Here is a 13,950-nt window from a genome sequence, read left to right on the forward strand (position 1 = left end):
CGGGGGCTCCCAGCCCGCTGTGCGCCGAAATCCTTCTGAGGTGGCGATCTCAAGCCCCGGGTTGCCCCATCTCCCGTTGGGCTGCGGGGAACTGGCGGCCGCGCCCCTCTTCCCATTAGAAGAGCGGGGGCTGACCCCGTAGGTCCTAGAACTGGAAGAGACAGAGGGCCCGTTCCTCTCATGGTGCGCACATCTCTAGGGGTTTGTGCAGGACCATTCTGCACTAAGACCCCTTCCAGGGGCTTGTAGCCCCGGCGCACCGAGGGAGGAGACCCCTGCCCGGCCGCGCCCCGCCCCTGGCCCCCGCCCCGCCGACGTTGCATTAGCATGAGCGACGCAAGTGGCCGGGGCACCACTCGGGGGCCGGGACTCGCCGCGTCACAGCCCCGAGTGGAAAGGAAAAAAAGAGGAGGAGGCGGAGGAGGAGGCAAGAGCCGACGCGAAGGGAGGGGAACGCGGCGGCAGGGCGAGTGAACCGGCGGGCAGCAGAAGCATGCCCCTCGGCCCGTGCGAGCGGCCTCCGCACGGCAGGGAGTGCTTGCTGCGCTCCCCAGGCTTAACACTCCCAGTCTCTGCCCCAACCCCTCTGCGCACCCGCCTTCGCAGCCGCACCTGAGCCCACTGGCGGCGGGTCCCAGGATCTGCTCAAAGCGGAGGCGGCTCCTTGCCGGACGGAGTCTTTGCATTTCCCTGGACCCGGGGGCATGAGCCCCACAGCCACCTGAGGCACAGGGGGCGCTGCGCGGCGAGGACCGCGCCCCCGAAGTCCCGCGCCCTGGTCTCTGCACTGCGGGACGCTGGTGCCCAACTCCGGTGGAGGCGTCCTCGGAGGAGCAGCTAGGTGGGGGCATGGAACCTGCGGCACCGGCCGGCCAGGCCCGGGCAGCGGCCACCAAGCTGTCGGAAGCGGTGGATGCGGCACTGCAAGAGCCCCAGAGGCAGCGGCGCCTGGTGCTGGTTATCGTGTGCGTGGCGCTGTTACTGGACAACATGCTGTACATGGTCATCGTACCCATCGTGCCCGACTACATCGCTCACATGCGCGGGGGCAGCGAGAGCCCCACCCTGACCTCCGAGGTGTGGGAGCCCACCCTGCCGCCGCCCACTTTGGCTAATGCTAGCGCCTACACTGCCAACACCTCGTCCCCGACGGCTGCCGGGCCTGTCCGATCGATCTTGCGGCCTCGCTACCCCACGGAAAGTGAAGATGTGAAAATTGGGGTTCTGTTTGCCTCCAAGGCCATACTGCAGTTGCTGGTGAATCCCTTGAGCGGGCCCTTCATTGACCGCATGAGCTACGATGTGCCGCTGCTTATTGGCTTGGGCGTTATGTTTGCCTCCACAGTTATGTTCGCCTTCGCCGAGGACTACGCCACGCTGTTCGCAGCACGCAGCCTGCAGGGCCTGGGTTCAGCCTTCGCCGACACCTCCGGCATTGCCATGATCGCGGACAAGTATCCTGAGGAGCCCGAGCGCAGTCGAGCGCTGGGCGTGGCGCTGGCGTTCATCAGTTTTGGAAGCCTAGTGGCGCCGCCCTTCGGGGGCATCCTCTATGAGTTCGCTGGAAAGCGCGTGCCCTTTCTGGTGCTTGCTGCCGTGTCACTCTTCGACGCGCTGTTGCTGTTGGCGGTGGCCAAGCCCTTCTCTGCAGCTGCACGCGCTCGAGCCAACCTGCCAGTGGGCACGCCCATCCATCGCCTCATGCTGGACCCTTACATCGCTGTGGTAGCCGGCGCGCTGACCACTTGCAACATTCCCCTAGCCTTCCTCGAGCCCACTATCGCCACGTGGATGAAGAACACGATGGCGGCGTCGGAGTGGGAGATGGGAATGGCCTGGTTGCCGGCCTTTGTGCCCCACGTGCTAGGTGTCTACCTCACCGTACGCCTGGCAGCGCGCTATCCACACCTGCAGTGGCTGTATGGTGCGCTGGGGCTGGCAGTGATTGGCGCCAGCTCGTGCATTGTGCCAGCCTGCCGCTCCTTCGCGCCGCTAGTGGTCTCCCTCTGTGGCCTCTGCTTCGGCATTGCACTAGTGGACACCGCGCTGCTGCCCACGTTAGCCTTTCTCGTGGACGTGCGCCACGTCTCAGTCTACGGCAGTGTCTATGCCATCGCTGACATCTCCTATTCCGTGGCCTACGCGCTCGGGCCCATAGTAGCTGGCCATATTGTACACTCGCTTGGCTTTGAGCAGCTCAGCCTTGGCATGGGCCTGGCCAACCTGCTCTATGCGCCGGTCCTGTTGCTCCTGCGTAACGTGGGCCTCCTGACGCGCTCCCGGTCGGAACGGGATGTGCTGCTCGACGAGCCGCCGCAGGGTCTGTACGACGCGGTGCGCCTACGTGAGCGTTCTGTGCCGGGCCCGGATGGCGAGCCTTGCAGCCCGCCTGGCCCTTTTGACCGGTGCGAGGATGACTACAACTACTACTACACACACAGCTAGCAGCCCCGCTCCTCTTCCAAGCCACCCAGCCTACCCCCTTGAGTCAAGGTGCCCTGCGAGCACACTGGCCAACTCGGGCTCAGGGACCGCCTCCTCCAGCGAGTTCCCCAGCTCCATCCCAGTCTTGTCTTTCCTTGTCCTAATCCCCTTTCCGCTACCCATTCCCTGTTCCCCTTTCTCTTATCCAATGGGGCCTGGAGCACCAAGGTATGAGAAGAGATTGCACTCCTGGCAGAGATGGAGGTGTGTGAGCGGCCACCTCAGCGCTCCCTAGTGTGGAGCAGAACGTTTGTCTGTACTCTCTTTGGTTTTTCCCAGTGCCAAACTTGGCCTGCTGCCCCGCGGCACCTCCGGCCGAATTAATAAACCATGTCTGTCCGAGGAGGCCGAGTCTCTTTACTGGTGAGGGTGGGCAGATTGGCACAAAGCCGGGGAGAAGGGTGGGTGATCTGGGACTCCAAACCCCAGTTCAGCCCTGAGTTTGGTAGCCGCGAGAGAATCTGTGGTTCTTTTATTATCTGGGAAAGGGGATACAAAGGAAGCAAACCCATCATGGACTTTTCTCCACATACATAGTAGAGCACAGGTTCATCTCAGCCAGAGATAGCCCTTCCTATTCAAGCTCAGCAGATGGCCCGGGGGCACCAGCGGAAGCCTGGGTACCCCACCCGGCCCTTGAGGACACTCCTGGAACAGGCCAGAGCTCCTAGGATCCTAGTCGGGGCTTCCCTTCCTACCAGTATTCCGATCCATCCAGGCTTGCAGAAAGGAGTAGGAATAGAGCTATTGTGGAGAGAGGGAGGAAAATGGGCCCCATCTTTCAGGGAGTATGTGTGTTAGAGAGGCAGACTGTATCCTACAAGGAATTGTCATTTGTCAGCACCCCTGCTATGTCCCTGCCGAGCAGGTTTGGGTCCTGAAGGGAAAAGATGGGAGTGTGGGTGCTGGAAGAGAAGTTTCCCATTGTTGAGTCCTAGTACTGGGAGCCCCAGGGTCAAGTGTGCCAGATTCTCCCTTTCACGGAACCCACAACCACTGCTGCAAGTCCTTCCATTCCAGAGAGAAAAGGCAGTTGGGTTAGGGTCATCTATGTGTGTGTGTGTGGGGGGGGTGTTTGTACTGCTGGTGTGTGCATGTCTGCCTTGGTCTCTGGCAAGGTGGGTGTGAGCAGGGTTTATCTTTGTGGTGAATCTATATATACTCTTCTGGGAGCATCTATATGGGACAGGGGTCGTCTGGGAGGAATGTGTGCCTCTTGCCAAATGTCCTAAGCAGCTCAGGTCTGCCATCCAGGGTGGCCCAAATCTGCATTTCCTCAACTCCACCTCCCACCCCAAAGTGCCAGAAAGGATGGGATGGCAAATGGAAGAATGTCCTGCAGGGATCCACAAGCTGATTCATTATTACTATTTTGAAAGGGGGTATAATGTAGGGTTTGAGCCTGGCCTAGCCACTGGGGAGGGGGACAGTCATTTCCTTCAGATGGACACACCCAATTCTGCTTATGCAAACACAGTGATGGGGGGCTGGGGGGGATTGCGGAGACAGGGGAAGACTGGGCTTGGGGGCGACCGGCGCCGGCAGGCCAGCGTTCTTCACCCAGTTCTTGTGTCTGAATCCCGCAGCTGGTCCGCGACATCATCAGGGAAGCCGTCCAGGCAGGTTCCGGGACTGGGAGGTGGGATCGCGGGGGATGGGTTGCAGAAGCCAGAGGACCGAGAGGAAGAGAGACGGGGGGAGGGGCCAGGGGAGGGAGAGAAAAGGAGAAAGGGGAGGGAGGAGGAACTGGAAGGAGAGGAGAGGCGCGGCGGCTCGCTAGCCGCCAGTCGGGCTGCCGCGGGGACCCGGCGACGTCGGAGGCTCCACTACCCGCTTAGGTGGCAGCCCCCCACCTCTACGCCGCTGACGCGCCTTCCCCCACCCCCACCCCCTGGCTCACGTTTCCGCCCCCAGTCCTGCTTGGTGGTGCAGCGGCAGCGGAGGCTACAGAGTCCAGGCGAGCAGGTGAGAAGGGCTGGGTCGGTCGGGCAGAGGGCGGCACAGGAAGCGGAGCCGGGGAAGCGGAGGGCAGGGTACAGAGGTGCTGTCCCTTCGGAGGAACTATCCAAGGAGCGACGGCATCGGGGCCCAGAGGTTCCAGGACCCTCGGAGGTTTACCCATGATAGGAACAGCCGTCGGGGAACACACAGGAGGCTGCGGTATTACGCAGCTTGGGTGCCTGGGCTTGGAAGGGCTTCACCATCAGGGCTCCGGACTCCGCGAGTGTGTTCTCATCTCACCTAGAACCGCAGAGGACTATACTTTCGGTGGCCTCTGGGAGGGTCCGCGTGACCCAACCTGAGCTTCCTGAAGTACTGGGAGCACCCAGCTGACTTCAAACCCTTGCAGAAAAGTGAAAGGAGGGACAGCAGGTGGCAATTCTGACCTGGGTCGCTGAGATGCCCGACCAGAGTAGGGTGGGACCAACAGAGCAGAGGAGAGATCCCTTCCCTGGCTTTCACGACCAGGTCAGCAGGAATACAGATGGGAGGGCACCAAAAAAGGTAGAAAGACATATATTCATATATATGTAGGTGCTGGCCCCATGAAGAAGAGGAGCTGGCAGGTGGAGACCACCAGGAAATCAGTGGCTGAGGTCTGTGCTCCTAATATGAGGCCTGACTAGTGTTACCCATGTGGCACCTTCTGCAGGGACTTTACAAACTTGACCTTGCCCTCATGGCCTCCTCAAAACAGCATAGTGCTAGGGTGGACTCTCACCTGAACACTGCCACTTTGGCCATACAGTCTTAGGCAGTCCTTGCAATCTCTGGGCTTAGTTTGGGAGTGCCCTACACTTGCCTGCAAAGATTTTACATCTTTCTGCCAGCAGGGCCATTCAGTTCCAGGATCCTCCAACCTTAGACTTTAGTGCATCCATCTTTCTGGATGTTGTGTTACAAAGGTCAGCTGACCCACATGCAAGCACCAGGGCTGTGCTTGCCTCTGGTTAGGGGTAGTAGTAGTAGAATGGGTTAAACATATGCCTCAGGCTCTTGGAAAAAAATAGATGATGGTTTGATGGAAATCCTGGTTGTATACCTCTGCAGATTAGGTTTAAGTGGATTGCAGGGGGTAGAGATGCTACCTCCACAGCTTTAAAAACTGGCCTTTGCCCCTCTTGAGCTGGCTCACTTCTACTTTACTTTCAAAATTAATGTGTACCCCCAGGTTGTCAGGTGGCTCTTAAGGACCCTAGTCATCCAGTTTCCTAAATCATCTCCATCCACATTCCTATGGTACCTACCCTTGGAGCCTGCTGACCAGTGATAGCCTAAGTCATAGCCTTTCCAGCAGGCCCTAAGGTCCCTCCTGCCTTGGCCATAGGCCACTCCCAAGCATCCCAGAATGCCTTCTAGAGCAAAAGGCCTTAGAGGACCTTGGAGTCATTCATGCTCATGTTAATTCACACAAGCATTTCTTTTCCTCAGCTGACTAGCATTCCCCCTACTCCATGCCACACCCCAGGCCAAGCACCAAAGATGAAGCACTGGGCACAGCAGATATAGTCTTGCCCTTGAGAAGCTCAAAATCTAATGAGAAAAAGAGATTTCAATTAACAAAGCACGTACCAATTGGATTCCAGGCAGGAGCAAAGCTAGAATTCAGTAGTGACCTCTCATGGATTGGAAATGGGCAAACCCAGCCCTGCTTCCTCCAATGCTGCCCTGGGGTGATCACTTGGCCTTTGGTAGCTGCAACCTTGATAGGGTAAGTCCTAGTTGGAGGCTCACTTCAGAACCCACTCTTTCCAACTTGGGGGCTCAGGGAGGTCATTGTGCTCACAGGAATAGGCATGGGATCAAAGATTAGAGCCATATCTTCAATGTGACCCCTAGATACTGTTTTCAAATTCTAACCTCTGCATGGGGCAGAAGTCAGGCTGTGGGCAGTGGAGGGTTCCTTGTATTAATGACTCTCCTTCTTTGTCCCCAGATCTACACCTCTGCTACTTGAGACCAGGAGTCACCAAGATGCCTATCCTGGAAAAAAAAACCCATAAGATGGCTGAAAAAACTTCAAACAGTGAGGAGGAAACTGTGAGTCATTTTAGAGCCCTCTATCTTACTTGTACCCTCCTCACTCACATGCCCTAGAATAGTCCTAAGTGGGACTGACACCCAGCATTTTCCTGTTCCCCAATGCTGCACTCTCCTGGGCAGCAGGCCCAGATTGCAGTGCTGCCCCAGGCCAGCAGAGGAGCCCAGAGGCCCTGGAGGGGCTGGGTGTGGCTCAGAAGTGCTGGGGAATGCTGACAGCCACACTTCCTAATCACCAGATCAGGGAAAACCCTTGAACTCTGCCACACACTACTACTCCCCCTGCCACCTCCCCAGACCAAATTCTATTTCAGATGGCTTTGAGCCCAGTGTGTTTGTTTAGGGTGAGGCTGAATTCCCTACTCCAGACCCTGCCACAGTCCAGCACCAGCTGCTGTCACGGTTTAGCCCTAGAACATCAAGCACTGCGTTCTCCACTGCTTTGGGACAGTGCCACTCTCCCTGGGTAGCATCCTCCAAGTGATAGAACAAGATATCTAATTTCAAGTTGTTGCTTGTGCTGGTTCCTCTTCCATACACATCTTTTTGCCACTACTCTTCCTCCTTCCTGTGCCTTCATTTGAAACCCTAATCAGAATTTTCTGACTTCTGACCTTGAAGTTGCTCATTAATGCTGCCCCAACCTCTGCAGTTGATCAACTCCTCTACTGTTACCTCTAGTTTATGCTGAGGCCCCCATTCCCCTAGACTATGGTTTCCTGGAAAGCAGGCTCTTGTCTCTTCATCATCTCTGAGTCCAGTCCAGAGCCTGGCTTTTGTGAACTCCCTAGAAAACATGTATGGATCTGAGAGAGACTCCAGGTACCAAAGTCCTTTGTTGGTTCAGTTCAGAAGTCTAGAAGTGCCTGGAAAAAGGCCCTTCTGGACCTGAGATGCCTGAGCTGAAATTTCCTGCTTCATTTCTTTTTACCCATCTCTGATTCCCTGTTACCCAGGCTGAGCCCTAGCCCACAATGAGTGCCTGGAAGAAGGGTAGCCATTTCTAGCAGTGGCTCCTGTCAGACTTGCCAGCACTCTTGGCCAGGTCACCACCTGGGCTGAGCTTTCTGTAGTTGTTTGCTCACCTATTGACCACTAGGAGACCACCCCCACCAAATGCAAGAGAAGTAAGACCAGAGCAGCTGAGTAGGGAACCAGACTTGGTTTTCTGGGAGTGGGCTGAACAACCCAGCTACTGCCCAAACCCGTTCTCACGTGTCCCCAGGGCAGCAGCAGCCCATAGTTGGCACCAAACCCCCACACCCTGCTGAAGCAAGGAACTCTAGAGACAGGATCAGACAGGTAGGGAACTGTGTTCATCCATCAGCACTCTGCTCTGCCCAGGGTGCAGGGGCAGGAACAGAGCAGGAAATGCTTTCCAGGGGCCTCTTCGCTCTCAACCAGCCATGGTGGGGTGAACACGGCTACCTCATGGAAACTCTCCACCCTCCAGAGGAGAAATTCCTCCAAGGAAGGCAGCCCACTGTCTGCCAACTTTACAAATTAAGCATTATCCTATTGTCAGAGACTGAGCAGGGAGGGAAGGGGTGGAAAAGGGAGAAAGAGAGAGAACAACTGGAGAGAAAGAAGCAAATCCCCGGATGTTGGGTACAGATTGGTTTCAGTTCAGGCTCTGCCATCAAATTGTTTTGTGACCTTGGACTAGTTTCTCCACTCTTTGGGCCTCAGTTTTTTCTTCTGCAAATGGGATGAAAAACTGTGGCCTGGCTAGGTGACAAAGTTGAAGACAGACATGACACCCCCAAATGAAATGCAACTGGGCAAATAGGAAGTACAGTGCCCATGTAAGGACCATGACTGGGTCCTCAGTGGTGGGGTTTCTCAGCAGTTGGGATGCTCTCCTGACTCCAGCCACACTTTGGAGCACCCCAAGATTACAGTTTTCCCCTTAGGATTTCTTTTGGAGGGATAAGGTTGGTAATATCCCCAAATGGGCCTATTTGTAGACATTCATTTTTCTCATTTAATTCTCTGTGTGACCCTCTCAGATAAGAGTTGTTATTTATGTCCTATGGACGATAAGCCAAGACTTGGAGAGATTTGTGTATTGGTTGAGCTTCCATTGTATCTTCCCACATGGAACAAAATCTTCCTCCTAGGTTTCATAACTGGGAGGGTTATAACAAGGAACTCAGGGCATGAGACATCTTGCTGGGGACCTGGGGATTATGAAGTGTGGCTGTCAGCATTTTCCCAGCACTAATGACTCTGGTCATCTAGGCAGCACTGAACCATGTCTCCCACCCAAAGCAATATTTGACCCATCCAAATCTCTACAAGAGTAGCACCCTTCCTATCCGACAATGTCAGTAATTTTCACCTTAGACCTACCCTTTATGTTTTGTAAGTATTTTCATATGCATTATCCCTTTCATCCTATAAGAGGATCATTTTATATGGAAAGAAACGGATACTGACGGAGGGAAAGGAACTTGCCCAAGGTCATACCACTGTCAGCCAGAGGGTCAAGGTCTCGCTGATACCAACATCAAGGTATTTTCCTCTGTGTTTTGTGACCTTCTGGGACCCAAGCATAGTGAAAGACAGGAAAAGGAAACAGAAGTATCCTTAATTTATAATTCTGTTGAGCCAGATCCTAGAAACAGACAGGACCTGAATAGGGAACAAAGAGGACAGAATGAGACACATGCTATGAATCATCTCAGGGACAGTCATGGGCTACAAATAAGGACATGCACACTGAGTGCCTGTGAACCCCCTCTTCCAGGAGCTGCCCAAATTGCCAGTGCCCCCATTGCAGCAGACGCTGGCCACCTACCTGCAGTGCATGCAACATCTGGTCCCTGAGGAGCAGTTCAGAAACAGCCAGGCCATCGTGCAGAGATTTGGGGCCCCTGGTGGCCTTGGTGAGACCCTGCAACAGAAACTCTTGGAGCGACAGGAGAAGACAGCCAATTGGGTAAGTGTTGCTGGGACAGGCTGACAAGGGTCCCATGAGGAAGGGGCAGGAAGCCGATGCAGAGACACAGGAAGAGACAGGGATGGGGGTAGATAGGAACAGATAGGTAACATGGGTTGGGGGACCGCAAAAGGCAAGAGTGTGGGGAAGGCAAGATGAGAAAAAAGGATGGAGAAAAAAGAGGAGAGATGGGGATACAACAGGTGGGGAATAGGAATAAAGGAAAGATAGGAATAGAGACGGGGGATTGAGACAAGATACAAAGATGGGGACAAGTCTTGGGGAAATGGAGATAGAAATGAAGTCAGAGAAGCAGAGCAGAGTGAAAAGCAGAAATGAGACCCACAGGCAGGGCACAGGGGTGTATTACTAACCATCCAGAATGGGACAAAGATGAAGGGTGGGCCTGGTGGACTGGGGAGCACCTGGGCCCCAGAACATAACTGGGGCTCAGTTATGAATGAAGTGAATAATCCAATGAGGTGCCCCAATTTTCCCCTGGGACCACCAGGATAGAATTGGTAATCTCTACTGGCAAGGGCCCTGTTTTGGGAGGGGTCTGTGTGGCCAACAGAGGGATATCACCAAACATCCAGAATGGCTCCTCTTCCCTGTGCTTCCTGGCAGGTGTCTGAGTTCTGGCTCAATGACATGTATCTCAATAACCGCCTGGCTCTGCCCGTCAACTCCAGCCCAGCTGTGATCTTTGCTCGGCAGCACTTTCAAGACACCAACGACCAGCTAAGGTGAGGCTACTGTGCTCCTGAATTTGCAGCTTGGGTACCTGCCCAAGGTATGGGGTCTGGCCCCAGCACAAGAAAGGTCACAGCTTGTGTATTGGTTGAGCTTTCTGGAGCCAAATGCCTCAAGACAGTGGCTATCCAAAGCATTGGGTTGAAAGGAGTTTAGGCATAGCTGCACTCAGGTAATAAACACACAGTCTTCTAAATGGAGGTCATGGACCCTGGGGATCCCCACAGCAGTCTTGACCTGGCTGAGGCCCTGGGAGGAGGCATGTGTTCTGCTACTCACCAGTACTCCTGGCTGGGACACACTGCCCCAGACTGCCTGAGGGTGAAGCTCCTGCTGCTCCAGAGCCCAGGTTCCAAACTGAGACTCCAGAGGGGTGGAAACATCGCTCCCTGCCAGCCGCTGCTGCCAGAGTCTCTGCCATCTGCTGCAATTTCAGAGCTCACTGAGCCGCTGGAAGGGCCTCTGGGCCCACTGATGACGATGACTGGTGAGGGTAGGGGGTGGGGGTAGAAGGATCCCCCGGCTGGAGTCTCAGTTTCTGCTCTCAAGACTGAATGGGGACAATGCAGAGAGAAGGCAGGCCAAAGTGGCCTGAGGAGAAAAGACAGGGCCCCTAAGTCTCTGGGCAGGGCTCAGCCATGCTGGGAATTCCCTCACCACAACCCTCATCCTCGCCACAAGGCCAGCTCCACTGACTGTAGTGATGGGGGTAACCTTCTCTTCCCCTGCAGCCAGAACTTCACTGGGGCAGAAGGAAGAGTGTGGATGGATGAATTTCTGAAAACACTTCTCCAAATTGCATCTGAGGGGGCACTTTCCCCCCTGTGCAATTAAGCCCTGCCTCATCATCCATGGACAATTAAGATGACATGGTCCCCTGGCACAGTTCTCTGGGGCATCCCTCCCCCCACTCACTACTCACTTTCCTTTTCATTAGCCACTAAAAGAATGAAATTATGGACTTCTCCCAGTAGACTGAATTTTCCAGAACTCTGAGGGTCCCAACCCCCGTAGTGGCCTTTCCTAAGGAGAACTCCACCTTACCATTTAGCCCTTTCCTGCTGACTCTGGAGCCTCTCCTGGCCCTCTCTTCCTCCTTCTCCTTCTCATCCTCAAGGAGATTCCAGTTTCCTCTCCTCTCCATTCCCCAAGAACTGCTTCATCCCCCAGGGACCATTTTTAATGCAAGGCTTGTGATGGGCTGACAGCATTGGGGGAGGGGCAGCAGGAGCCACATCTGATTAGTGCACACACAGACCTGGCATATGGTGGGTTGATGGTTGAGTTTGGGACAAAAGGAGCGGGCAGGAAGAGCAGAGACAAAGGTAGGGAGGAGGAAGAAGGAAGGGAGGAGAAAAAGAAGGAGGAAAGGAGGCAGAGGGGAGGGAGGGAGAGAAGCAGGCAAACTCAGCCTCTCCTCTCTCTGCAGGTTTGCAGCCAGCCTCATCTCGGGTGTGCTTAGCTACAAGACTCTGCTGGACAGGTAGGACTGGGCCCAGCCCCGGATGGGTAGTATTCTGCTCTGACACGGCCTGTTCATGCATCTATCACCCTGCCACGCTAGACAGAGAGCTCCAGAGGGCAGGGATCTTGTCTTTTTCCTGATCTGGATTCCTGACCCTAGTCACAGAGCCAGTGTTTCCTTGTCCACTCCTCAGCATCAGGAGGACCTTTAACCAGCTGACCTGACCACTGAACATTCTTCTTCCTAGAATAAGCACCATATTTCCTTGGTCTATTTAAAATGCCTCCCTCCCTCCAAAATTTAGATGTTCACACAGTGTGAATTTGTCAGGAGTCTACATAACACGTGGAGGGTGGAGAAAGAAGAGTTGTTAGACTTAGCCGTGCTACACAGTGGGAGTGGTCTCCATGCTCTGAGCTTCTTTCTTCAATCCCACCAAACTCAATGGACATGGGGATGCTCGCACAGATGGAAAGAGCTGTACAAGCACAGTAGGTTATCTGTGATTTTAGAAGGAAAGTCCCTCTCCTGGCCAAGCCCCAAGGCTCCTAGGAACAGCAGGGAGAGTTGAAGACCCGGGTCTGCAGAGGCATAGTATATAAGGGCATCAGGTGCTAGAAAGAGAGAGGAGCCCAAAGTAGTGTCCTTTGCACAATTAAGAAAACCAAAGCTCAGATTAAGTAATTTGCCTGTGTTCACACAGCCAGAAGGTGACAGGGTAAGGAGGGAACAAAGACCAACCTGTATTCTTTGTTCAGTTGGATCCAACTCAGGCTTTACCCAGCCTTGAGGCTTAGACCCACATACCTTCTAGAGAGGAGGAGGCAGGACTCTCAGAAAACAAAGGGTAGAAAGGCTCAGAGGTCAGGCCCTGGGGTCATCAACCTGAATCTGAATTCAGATTGCCACAAATGGCAAGTGTGGACCTCAGAGTCTGACAACTTCTAGCTGTTGTCCCCTGCCTGTCAAATGGAAATATTAACAGTAGCCTCTCCAGAGGACAGTCAGAGGACCATGACTGTCCTCTGAGGCCTAAAATCTCTCAGCCTTAAGCTAGGCACACAGCAGCCTCCCCAGTGTGCACCCAACCATGCACGCTGTGACACTCTTCTCACTCCTCTCTAATGTGGTGGTCACTGTACCTTCCCAAACTGGATCTCCAGAACTTCTACCCCCTCAGGTGTTTCTTCAGCCATCTCCCTCCTCACTGGCAATACTCTGTCTCCTCCCAGAACTCAGTCCTCTAGCTCACAGCCCCATCTCTGTCTTCAGAGCACCTCATCACTTATAGCAACCCAGCCACATAGTGGAGAAAGGGCACTGACCCTGCCCACTAGGCCTAGGGACTTTGAAGACATTTATCATGGACAGTCCTGAACATGAACTCTACACACACACATACACACACCACATCCATGCCTATCTGCACAATGTTTGTAAATGCCATAAGGTTGGAACATTTGCCTGAGTGCCTGTTTTGGACCTTAATTAATTAACTAATTCACTTTGCAACATACTGATGAGAAATAAAGCCTCATCCCTGTCCTCAAAAGATTCTCAGATACTGGGCAAGACAGAAACATAGACACAAAATACAGCTGTCCAGCTCTGTTCTTCCACTGAGCCCCAGGCATCCCCCCCCGCCCCGCCCCTGGCATCTCCCAGTCATTACAGAAGAGCCCCTATGAACTCTGATGCCCCTCCTCTGCCCACCTTGCTTCTTGCATTGTCTCACTGTCTCAGTAAGTGCATCAGCACATCCCCAGGTGGTAAGTCTAGGAACTATGAAGGCCCTCTTTCTTCCTCACCCCACATCTATTCACTGTGTTCTGGTGTGGTCACTTCCCTCAGAGCTGAACCAGCTGCTCTTCTCCCTCTCCCTCCCCACAAAGACCAAGGCCACTTTTCCATCTCAGCTATAGCTCTCTTCCTTGTTCTTCCTGGGTCTCCTTTTTCCCACTCAACTCATTACAAAAGCAAAACAGTGCTGGGGTGTGGCTCAGTGGTATAGAATATGCTTAGCATGGGTGAGGCTCTGGGTTCCACTCCCAGCACCAAAAAAAAAAAAAAAAAAAAAACCAACCACAGGACCTGGCCTTTTCTACCTGCCTTCTCTTCACTCAACTTCAATCCTACTGGTTTCCTTTCTGTCTTTCAGCATTCCATAGTTGCTTCTCAAACTATTTCTAAGGAGGACTTTTTTAAAAAAAATTTAAAAACACAACCACAATGAATTACTAGAAAAATGTCACCAAGGACAAAATGT

General features: G+C 54.0%; 2 protein-coding genes across 3 annotated transcripts in view; both read left to right on the plus strand.

Annotated features, from left to right (window-relative positions):
- The first annotated feature begins 849 nt into the window (after positions 1-849).
- Positions 850-2,445, plus strand: Slc18a3 (solute carrier family 18 member A3). Its single transcript, XM_076835232.1, has one exon. It carries the CDS (start codon positions 850-852, stop codon positions 2,443-2,445), a length of 1,596 nt encoding a protein of 531 aa, XP_076691347.1.
- Positions 2,446-4,415: 1,970 nt separating this feature from the next.
- Chat (choline O-acetyltransferase) overlaps positions 4,416-13,950 on the plus strand; it is a 48,089-nt gene continuing 38,554 nt past the window's right edge. Inside the window, exons 1-5 of one of the 2 annotated variants that reach the window (XM_076834770.1) lie at positions 4,416-4,449; positions 6,422-6,525; positions 9,278-9,466; positions 10,094-10,212; positions 11,649-11,702. In XM_076834770.1, coding sequence (XP_076690885.1) covers positions 6,460-6,525; positions 9,278-9,466; positions 10,094-10,212; positions 11,649-11,702 — 428 coding nt within the window. In that variant the 5' untranslated portion in view covers positions 4,416-4,449; positions 6,422-6,459. Of the gene's footprint in view, positions 4,450-6,421; positions 6,526-9,274; positions 9,467-10,093; positions 10,213-11,648; positions 11,703-13,950 lie in introns of those variants that run through there. The other variant, XM_076834769.1, reaches the window with a different exon arrangement.

The sequence above is a fragment of the Callospermophilus lateralis genome, chromosome 15 (assembly GCF_048772815.1).
Source record: "Callospermophilus lateralis isolate mCalLat2 chromosome 15, mCalLat2.hap1, whole genome shotgun sequence".
Taxonomy (NCBI): Eukaryota; Metazoa; Chordata; class Mammalia; order Rodentia; family Sciuridae; genus Callospermophilus; species Callospermophilus lateralis.